An 11,126-nucleotide genomic window follows, 5' to 3' on the forward strand; every position below is an offset into this window, starting at 1 on the left:
AAAAAAAAAAAAAAAAAAAAAAAAAAAAAAAAAAAAAAAGAAACTAAAAGTGTTTACCTATTTTGTAAATGCCAAAAACACTGCAAAATTATTGCACTTTTCAATTATTTTCATTTTTTTTCTAAATGATGTTAAGTTATTCTGTCTTTAGCTCCTCCACTTGGGATACCAATAAACTATGCACTTTTTTTTTCCTTTTCTTGAGACAGAGTCTCACTATATTACCCATGCTGGTCACGAACTCCTGAGCTCATGTCTCGGACTCCTGAGTAGCTAAGACTACAGGCACACATCGCCACACTTGGCTACTGTGCATGTTTTATATCATCAGTGTCAATTCTCCAGTTTCACAATGGATTTCTATCCCTACATTGAAAGATTCTCTCTGGAATTTTATTCATAAGGAAGTTACTTCTGTTATATTGATACAGAAGTAAAGACTCAAAATATTTCAGTTGTGAATAATGAAAGGACATGAGCCTGTTACCCTTAAGAAATGTAAAGGGCAGCTGGCCTCAGTGTCTCACACCTGTAATCTCAGCACTTTGGGAGGCCAAGGCAGGAGGATTGCTTGAGCCTTGGAGTGTAAGACCAGCCCGAGCAACATAGCAAGACTCCATCTCTACAAAAAAAAAAAAAATTTAGGCTGGGCGTCGTGGCTCACGCCTGTAATCCCAGCACTTTGGGAGGCCAAGGAGCTCAGGAGTTTGAGACCAGCCTGGCCAACATGATGAAACCCCCTCTCTACTAAAAAAATACAAAAAATTAGCTGGGCATGGTGGCAGGAGCCTGTAATCCCAGCTACTTGGGAGGCTGAGGCAGGAAAATCGCTTGAACCCAGGAGGCAGAGGCTGTAGTGAGCCGAGATCATGCCACTGCACTCCAACCTGGGCAACAAGAGTGAAACTGTCTCAAATAACAAACAAAAAATGTACATTAACCACTCATGGTGGCACACGCCTGTAGTCCCAGCTACTCAGGAAGCTAAGGTGAGAGGACTGCTTGACAGGAGGTCAAGGGCAGCCTGGGCAACAAAGCAAGACCTTGTCTCTACCTAAAAAAAAAGAAAAAAGGAAAGAAAGAAATGCAGAAGGTACAGGGCCTTTGCTACAATGTCACTTTCAGTAGACCCAAAATGCCAGGCAGCAAACACCCACTTTCCAAGAAGAATTTTCCTTTCCAAGAATGCAGAAACTGCCCATTCACCATAAGAACACTGATAGACTAAAGCAAGATACTGCTTCTTCCTACTAACACCACCTTAGTAATCCTGTAACTCTGCGACATTAGTTAATAAACCAGTACTAAAGTAATTCTGTAGCACTTCAGTTACTATAATTTCTTTCTATGTTTGAGCCTTATTAGGAAACATAATCTAGAAGCTGTATCATTTTTGCTTAAATGATATAAATCCCTTTTGGAAAAATATCACAGCAAACTTATATACCACGTAGTATGCAAATAAAACTGTAGTATGCAAATAAAAGCAATTCTGCCTGCATTAATATGTCACAGAAACACTATGTGAATGAAAAGACCCACAACCATTCCAAGATTTCTGGAGGAAGTGTACTCTATATAAACAGAAAAAACAACTAAGTTATATGTCCTTAGTTACATATAACTGAAGTCATAACATAGTACCAACACTACTATAGCTCCTTCTCCTGCTATGCAGAGCAGGAGAACTGATATTAGGTAGGCAAGGCATGTGATCAGCATTGGCTCCTAAAGCACATAAGCATTAACTCTGTCTACTTACAGAAGGTTCACTTGCTTATTAAGTCACTTTTAAACTATGCAAAAGTTCTAGAATAAAGAATCTAAACAGTTTATCTACTGCCGGTGGTCCTTAGAGTACATTAAAATTATCTGGAGGACTTCTTAAAAGCACAGACTACTGGGCACCACCCCAGAGTTTCTGATTCAGTAGGTTTAGGATGGGGCTTAAGAACTTGGATTTCCAACAAGTTCCCAGGTGGTAAAGAGATGATGATGGTCCAGGATCCACTCTGAGAACAACTGCTGTATAGCTTACTTGTTGACAGAAGCTGTTCATTGCAGTCTTCAGCTTACAAGGTTTCTGCTGATCATTTAAAAATAAAATATAGGCCAGATGCCTGGCTCATGCCTGTAATCCCAGCACTGTGGGAGGCTGAGGCAGGCTAATCATGAGGTCAGTTTGAGACCAGGCTGGCCAACATGGTGAAATCCCGTCTCTACTAAAAAATACAAAAAAATTAGCTGGGCATGGTGGCGGGCGCCTATAATCCCAGCTACTGGGTTGGCTGAGGCAGAAGAATTGCTTGAATCTGCGAGGCGGAGGTTGCAGTGAACCAAGATCGCTCCACTGTACTCCAGCCCAGGTGACAGTGCAAGACTTCGTCTCAAAAAAAAAATAAAAAATAAAATAAATCAGCTTTGTCAGTTTTTCAACTTTTTATTGGAAATAATTTCCAATTTACAAAAAAAATTGCAATAATAATAGTACAAGAGGCTGGGCGCGGTGGCTCAAGCCTGTAATCCCAGCATTTTGGAGGCCAAGACGGGCGGATCACGAGGTCAGGAGATGGACCATCCTGGTTAACATGGTGAAACCCTGTCTCTACTAAAAAATACAAAAAACTAGCTGGGCGAGGTGGTGGGCGCCTGTAGTCCCAGCTACTCGGGAGGCTGAGGCAGGAGAATGGCGTAAACCCGGGAGGCGGAGCTTGCAGTGAGCTGAGATCACGCCACTGCACTCCAGCCTGGGCGACAGAGCGAGACTCCGTCTCAAAAAATAAAAAATAAAAAATAATAATAATAATAATAATAGTACAGGAAAAAGATTCATATATGCTTTACCCAGGTTCAACCTTTTTTTTTGTTTTGTTTTAGATGGAGTCTTGCTCTGTCGCCCAGGCTGGAGTGCAATGGCATGATCCTGGCTCACTGCAACCTCCGCCTCCCAAGTTCAAGTGATTCTCCTGCCTTAGCCTCCTGAGTAGCTGGGATTACAGGAACCCGCCAATGCGCCCAGCTAATTCTTGTATTTTTAGCAGACAGGTTTTGTTCACCAAGCTGTCCAGGCTGGTCTCAAACTCCTGATCTCAGGTGATCTACCTATCTTGGCCTCCCAAAATGTTGGGATTACAGGCGTGACCCATCGCATCTGGCCCCAGATTCAACTATTAATAACATTGTGATCCATCTACTTTATCATTACTCTCTTCCTCCCTTCTCCATTTATAGCAAGTATTTTTTTCAAAACCATGAGAGAAAGTTGCATACATCACAGTACTTTATTTCTAAAAACTTCAGTATGTATTTTCTAAGAATGAAGATGCTCTCAGCTGGGCATGGTGGCTCACGTCTGTAATTCCAGCACTTTGGGAGGCTGAGGCAGGCAGATCACTTGAGGTCAGGAGTTCAAGACCAGCCTGTTAAACATGGTGCAACCCCGTCCCTACTAAAAACTAGAAAAATTAGCTAGGAGTGGGGGCAGGTGCCTGTAATCGCAGCTACTCCGGAAGTTAAGGCAGGGAGAATTGCTTGAACCCAGGAGGGAGAGGTTGCAGGAAGCCGAGATCACACCATTAAACTCCAGACTGAGTGACAAAACTAGACTCCGTTTAAAAAAAAAAGAAAAAAAGACAAAAAAAAAAGATGTTCTTTAACATAACCACAGTAGTTATCAACTCAGTGAATATAATATTGATACATCATTACCACAATCAAGATATAGAACAATTCCATTATGCCCAAAAATTCCCTCATGCTTCCACTTCATAGTTAACTCCTCCCCCAATACCCTGGCCACCACTATTTCCAATCCCTAAAATTTTGCCTTTTTCAGAACGTCACATACGTGAAATCACACATACACATACAGTATGTGGCCTTTTTAAAAAATTGTAAGCTAGCTGGGCACAGTGGCTCACACCTGTAATGCTAGCTCTTTGGGAGGCCCAGGCAAGTGGATCATCTGAGGTCGGGAGTTTAAGACCAGCTTGGCCAACAAGACGAAACCCCATCTCTACTAAAAATACAAAAAATTAGCCAGGTGTGGTGGCACACACCTGTAATCCCAGCTACTTGGGAGGCTGAGGAAGGACAATCGCTTGAACCCGGGAGGTGGAGGTTGCAGTGAGCTGAGGTCGTGCCACTGCACTCCAGCCTGCGTGACGGGAGCAAGATTCCATCTCAAAAAAAAAAAAAAAAAAATTGTAAGCAAATACACATCAAATAAAATGCACCATTTTAAAGTGTACAATTCATTAAGTACATTCACAATGTTGTGCAACCATTACTACTACCTAGTTCCAGAACACTTTTATCAGCCCAAAAGAAGTACCATAACCATTAGGGAGTCATTCCCCATTCCCCCAGCCCCTGGCAACCACCAATCTGCTTTCTATCTCTATGGGTGTGCCTACTCCAGATATTTCATATAAACTGAATTGTACAGTATTTGGTCTTTTATGTCTAGCTTCTTTCATAATGTTTTCAAGGTTCATCCAAGTTGAAGCATACATCAGTATTTCATTCCTCCTTATGGCAGTGTATATATCCTTATGAGTCTAGTTTCTTTCACTCAGCATATTGTCATTGAGATTCATCCATGTTGTTGGGTGCATCAGTAGTTTCTTCTTTATTGCTGAGTAGTATTCCATTTTATATATATACTAGAGTTCGTCTAGTCACCAAAAGACATTTTACTCCTGGTACTTTTTCCAGAAATAATCATGTAACTCAAGATAATTTACAGTTCATGGGGCCAGAATGTATTTGTAAATGGCAAAAGAAAAATTCAAATATACAGAACATATATAGGTCCAAAATCTCTTATCTACAATTCCAAAATCCCATAAATGTCAAGTTTTTTGGTAAACTTCAACAAAGTCATTTTGAGGCAAGTCCTGGCCTACACCATAATGAGTCGCTTTAGTCTTTATTTACTCCTCTTAGTAACAATATTAATAATTTTGCAGCATATTATGTCTCAGTACACATTCCCCTGGAAGATATAATTCCTATATGATCTATGTAAACTACATTTCTATAACTTGAAAAATTCATAAGCTCATTTAACCTCACAGTTTCTAGATAAAACTGTGACCCTGTACTTATACAGCTCTAGAGGAGACAAAAATCACACTAATACATTACTAGAGTCAATGAAGAGGCATTAATCTCCTCTCCCGTGTTATAGATCAGCCCTCCATTACATCAACTAAAAGGACAGACTGTACTCCACAATTCCCCTCTTATGAGCAATATCCATCCTGCATGGTCTCTGCAGGTCATCACTCAGCCTAAAATATTGACTGCCAGTTTTCACCTATGAAAGTCACTTTTTTGGGTGGACATACTGGTTCATATCTATAATCCCAGCACTTTGGGAAGATGAGGCAGGAGAATCACTTGAACCCAGGAGTTCGAGACCAGCCTGGGCAACATAGTGAGACTGCGCCTCTACAAAAAGTTTAAAAATTAGCCTGGCATGGTGCACAACTGTAGTCCTAACTACTCTGGAGGTTGGGACAGAAGGATCACTTGAGCCCAGGGGTTTGAGGTTACAGTAAACTATGATCGTACCAATGCACTCCAACCTGGGCAACAGAGTAAGACTCTTTCTCTTATAAAAAAAAGTTTAAGTCAGTGTTACTACTAAGATTCACATTTTTTTTCTTTTTCTTTTTAAGAGACAAGGTCTTGCTATGTTGCCCAGGCTGACCTCAAACTCCTAGGCTCAAGCAATTCTCCCATCTCAGACTCCCAAGTAGTTAGGACTACGGGTGTGCAACACCATGCCTGACTACCACATATGATCTTTTAACAGTAAACACTATAGTTCTCAGAACATCTGATTGTTCCAAGACATATTCTTTAGCAGATATGTAAGACCTAAGCTGCACTGCTGTGAAACCTACACTACCCTTTAATGCTCCCCACCTGAGGGGAAATCACAGCTGCTCTTCACATACATCATAAATAATAATCTATTCCATGCATATAGAGAACCTACTGAATGTCAGTCACTGGTGGAAACAAGAAGGAATAAGGCTCCTGCTGACATTCCTCTCTAGTGAGAGAAACAAGATACACAAAACCACTGAGAAAAGTATCCGTGACAGATCCAATACCACTGACAGATTCAATTCAATCACTGACCAGTGATAGATCAGTGATAGACCCAACTGAAATATACCAGTGATAGAAATATCCAATCAGTAATAGATCCACTGAGAAAAATATCAGTGATAGATTCAAACAAGGATATGATGGAAAACAACTACCAGATGATTTCAGATTTGAGGGTGACACAAGGCCTCAGAGAGGTGAAACTGAAGCCAAGAACTAGACCCCAGAAGGCAAGTAAAGATCAGAGGGAAGAGCAGTGCAAAGACCCTGACACAGAAAGAAGTTTGTATTGGTCAAAGACAAGAGAAAAGCTCAGTGTGGCTACAGTAAAATAGAGTAGGTGGAGAGCAGTACTGAATGAGATCAGACAGCCAAGAGTCAGCTCATGCATGGGTTTGTAAGACAAAACAAGAAGTTGGGAATTTCTTCCAAGTGAAGATGAATGCCCTAAGAGGGTTTTAGACATGGGAGTAACATGATCTGGCTCATATTGTCAAAAGTTCATCCTATTTGTCACATAGAGATGTAATATAGATAACATAAAACTGGTAATCCAATCATTTCACTAAAAAACGAAAACAAACAAAAAACACAACTTAATAGAATGCCAAGAAAAGACTGCATTTGCTGAAAGGTGTTTCTCATTTTATTTTCAAGCACTATCTTGAATGATTTCCCATGTGTATCAATGTCTTCAGTCTGCCAATTCTAATAGCTACCATGATCAGCAAATTTAAGAACTTCCTCTCTAGACCCTATATGTTAATATAATTTTTACTGTGCTGACAAATTTGACAATTAGAAAGTCAACGAATACTAAAGAAACTGGAGTTTGAACGGCTATTTAAATATTAAGACATCTTCTTTCCAAACATATCAATACTTAATGAAAGCACAGTTCATGAAACAAGACTGAGGTTATCATCCTGAGAGTTAAAAAGCATCTCCAGCCTGTAAATTCTACCTTGAGTTCCCAAAGAAAGCATGTATGAGGCATATGCAAAAAATAAATATAACCAACAAAAGTGAGATACCAAGAAGAACAATATATCTACTCTTAGTCATGTTTCCACAAATTCAGGGTTGATGTTTTTAAAACAAAAAAATAATTGGCTCTCTGAGAAATAACACTTGCTGAGCTTGTTCTCAAATTACAGAACAAATTATTTCTGGACTTAATACCGTATTCTTTCAAGCACCAAAATTTATTTTGTGGATAATTTTCCTCCGCAGAAGCATTCTGAAGAAGTTATCTAGTTAATGCAAAATTTTTATCCCATGATAAACTGCTAATAGTAAATTATATTCTCAAAACATGACATGTTCTTACTTGAAGATGTCTTTAACTAAATTACTGAAATTCTAAGTTCTGTGAAGACTCATGCTCTATTCTCTTCCATTTAAAATTCTGCAAAATAGGTCACCTAAAGATTACCTTTATTTTTAAACCACTTATTATTATACATAGTTCTAAAAATATTGGTCAAAAACCTTGAGTTCTTGGCATTTCACCTTTGCCTGCTTTCACTGTAGTAAGATTTAAAGGAAATAACTGAAATTGGTGCTGTGAAATACGACTAGGAGGATATTCTGAAAAGTTTAATCTACCATTCAGACCACAGAACAGATGTCAAAGGGAAAGCTCTTCTGGATCTATTCATGGATTTCAACAAAATAACTGTAACAGGACTCCATTCTCAAAGCAAAACTGAAAATTAAAGAAACCACTAATTTGTACAATTTCTCTGGGAAGCCATAAATTTTACTCTGAAGCAATGAATGTAAAGTTTTACATACAGCAAGCTTATTAAATCCTACTAGGCTCAAACATAAACATTCCACCACCATGAAGAACATCCATAGCAAGTTAAATAATTATATAAAATATATTCAGGGCTATTGCTGCGACACTCTCTTTATATATCACAGGCATTCAGAAGAACTGGAACATGCATCCTCATCACCCATGTGTGGACAAACATCCACAAAGAACCACAGCTAAGATTAAAGCTGGTTGTTATTTGGAGGCACCAACGGGAGGCTTCTGGAAATTTTAATTGTGGTTTCTTAAAACAAATTTTAAGTAGCACATGATGCAGAGATCTGACAGAGACTCGACTCCTGCTAACCCAAGGCCACATGCAAGTCAAGAAACTCACCTGTGTTATACTCCTTCAACTGCAAGTTCTTTACAGGCATGCCATCAGGAGTCCGAAAAGCATTAAGAATCTGCAAAAATATGGCATTTACACTAATGACACAAATCATAATCAAACACTGAATATTAGATTTTCCCTAACGGTTTTTATCATACATAATTTAAAGCCATGATACTTTGTAAAAGCAAAGTTAAATTATGAACACTCAAGACATTCACATATTGAATGAGTAGAACATAACTATTCAAAAATTGGCGGGATACAGTGGCTCAAGCCTATAATCTCAGCACTTTGAGAGGCCAAGGTGGGAGGATCGCTTAAAGCTACATGTTTGAGACAAGCCTGGGCAACATAGTGATACTCTATCTCCACAAAAAAAAAATTTCTTAATTAGCCAGGAGACTACATGGTGGCTCACATGGTAGCCACATGGTGGCTCACACATGTAATCCCAGCACTTTGGGAATCTAAGGCGGGTGGATAACCTGAGGTCAGGAGTTCGAGACCAGCCTGGCTAACATGGTGAAACCCCATTTCTACTAAAAACACAAAAATTAGCCGGTGTGGTGGCACATGCCTGTAATCCCAGCTACTTGGAAGGCTGAGGCAGGAGAATCACTTGAACCTGGAAGGCTGAGGCTGCAGTGAGCCGAGATCATGACACTGCACTCCAGCCTGGGCAACAGAGTGAGACTCTATCTTAAAAAAAAAAAAAAGTGGCCAGGCGCAGTGGTTCATGCCTGTAATCCTAGCACTTTGGGAGGCTGAGGCGGGCAGATCACAAGGTCAGGAGATTGAGACCATCCTGGCTAACATGGTGAAACCCCGTCTCTACTAAAAAACACAAAAAATTAGCTGGGCATGGTGGCGGGCGCCTGTAGTCCCAGCTACTTGGGAGGCTGAAGCAGGAGAATGGCGTGAACCCAGGAGGTGGAGCTTGCAGTGAGCCGAGATCGTGCCATTGCACTCCAGCCTGGGTGACGGAGCGAGACGCCGTCTCTAAATAAATAAATAAATAAATAAGTAAAATATAAAAGTAAAAAAAAAAAAAAAAATTAGCCAGGAGTAGTGGCTCACACTCGGGAGGATAGTTTGAGCCCAGGAGTTTGAGGCTGTAGCGAGCCTTGATTGGGTCAAGTTTGAGGCTGTAGTGATTGTGCCAATGCACTACAGCATGGGCAACAAAGTGAGACAATGCCTCAAAAAAATTAAAAATGGGCTGGGCGCGGTGGCTCATACCTGTAATCCCAGCACTTTGGGAGGCAGAGACAGGGAGATAACCTGAGGTCAGGAGTTTGAGAACAGCCTGACCAATATGGTGAAACTCCCATTTTGTACTAAAAGTACAAAAATTAGCTGGGCATGGTGGTGTATGCCTGTAGTCCCATCTACTCAGGAGGCTGCGGCAGGAGAATGGCTTGAACTGGGGAAGGGGAGGTTGCAGTGCACCAAGGTCACATTACGCACTCCAGCCTGGGCGACAGAGCAAGACTCTGTCTCTGAGCTACAGGCTGAGCTACCATGCCTGGCCTGCACTTTAGTTTTCTTCAGAGTATTTATTCTCTGACTAAAAGTATATAATCCTTTTGCTTGCTTTTTCATTATCCATGGAGGCAGTGACTTTATAATATACACTGCTGTGTCACTCAGTATCTAGAACAATGTCTGGTATACAATAATGCTTATTATTTAGAGTGAATATATTAAATATGTGGTAATTAAATGAACTAATGCTTGTAAGTATCACACAATGCCTGGCACAGAGTGAGCACTGCCATAGTTCAGCATAGTTCAGACTTAATTTCGTCAGCCAATCTTTTGATATCGGGCAGTTAGGCAGTTTCTAGTTTTTACTATTGTAAATAAACTGCATCCTTATGTACATACTCCAGAAATAATATGCTGTAAAGGATGTGATCAGGTCTAAAGAGAGCAATCATTTGTCATAATTTTTTTTAACCTCACCTCAGTGAGTGCATGTATAAATGGTGAAATCTGAATAAACTAATCTGAATAAACTTTATGATTTATACCAGGGTCAATTTCCTGGTTTAGATACTACATCACAGTTGTGCAAAATATTAACACTTAGGGAGGATGGGAGAAAAATACACAAGACTTCTCTGTGCATTTCTTTGCACCTTCTTGTGAATCTATAATTTTTCAAATTAAAAGGTTTTTTAATTTTTAACTGACACAGAGAAACAGGAGAGAAGACATGCCTTACCTCTTCTTTTGTGGCATTTTCAGGCACCCCACTTAATCGAATAAGCCTGCTGGGTTTCTCCTCACTTGGGCCAGTCCTATAATCTTGATCCTTAAATTGAAAATGAAAAATTATTTCACAAATAAATATACTTTACTGTACAAAATACAAATCAACATGAAATTTAGCTACTCAGGAGCAAAAACGATGATGACATATCATGTGAAGATATAAAAAATTACAATTTTCTCTATTGTTCTGAGTGCCAGAATGTGACTTCAAATCACAAGAATGTAAATGTGCTAAGACCAAGGCTCACTGAAAGAGTCTTGAAAGTAAAGCAAAAAATTACGAGAGACAAGACTGAATAAGACTTTAATAACCAGAAAGACAAACTAACATATTCTCACAACTGTAATTTTCTCAGCCTGGGCAACATGGTGAAACCCTGTCTCTACTAAAAATACAAAAATTAGCCAACTGTGCTGTGCGCGCCTGTGGTCCCAGCTACTCAGGAGGCTGAGGCAGAAGAATCGCTTGAACCTGGGAGGCAGGGGTTTCAGTGACCTAAGATGACGCCACTTGCACTCCAGCCTGGGTGACAGAGCGAGACCCCCATCTCAAAAAAAAAAAAAAAA

General features: G+C 40.0%; 1 protein-coding gene across 3 annotated transcripts in view; it reads right to left on the minus strand.

Annotated features, from left to right (window-relative positions):
* RBM6 (RNA binding motif protein 6) overlaps positions 1 to 11,126 on the minus strand; it is a 99,349-nt gene that overhangs the window by 82,390 nt on the left and 5,833 nt on the right. For all 3 annotated transcript variants that reach the window (XM_017868029.1, XM_017868030.1, XM_017868031.1), the window contains exons 2-3: positions 10,510 to 10,599; positions 8,283 to 8,352 (exon numbers count right to left, since the gene is read on the minus strand). In XM_017868029.1, the coding sequence (XP_017723518.1) occupies positions 8,283 to 8,352; positions 10,510 to 10,599 (160 nt within the window). The remainder of the gene's footprint in view (positions 1 to 8,282; positions 8,353 to 10,509; positions 10,600 to 11,126) is intronic.

Source organism: Rhinopithecus bieti, unplaced genomic scaffold (assembly GCF_001698545.2).
Source record: "Rhinopithecus bieti isolate Rb0 unplaced genomic scaffold, ASM169854v2 scaffold_3875, whole genome shotgun sequence".
Taxonomy (NCBI): domain Eukaryota; kingdom Metazoa; phylum Chordata; class Mammalia; order Primates; family Cercopithecidae; genus Rhinopithecus; species Rhinopithecus bieti.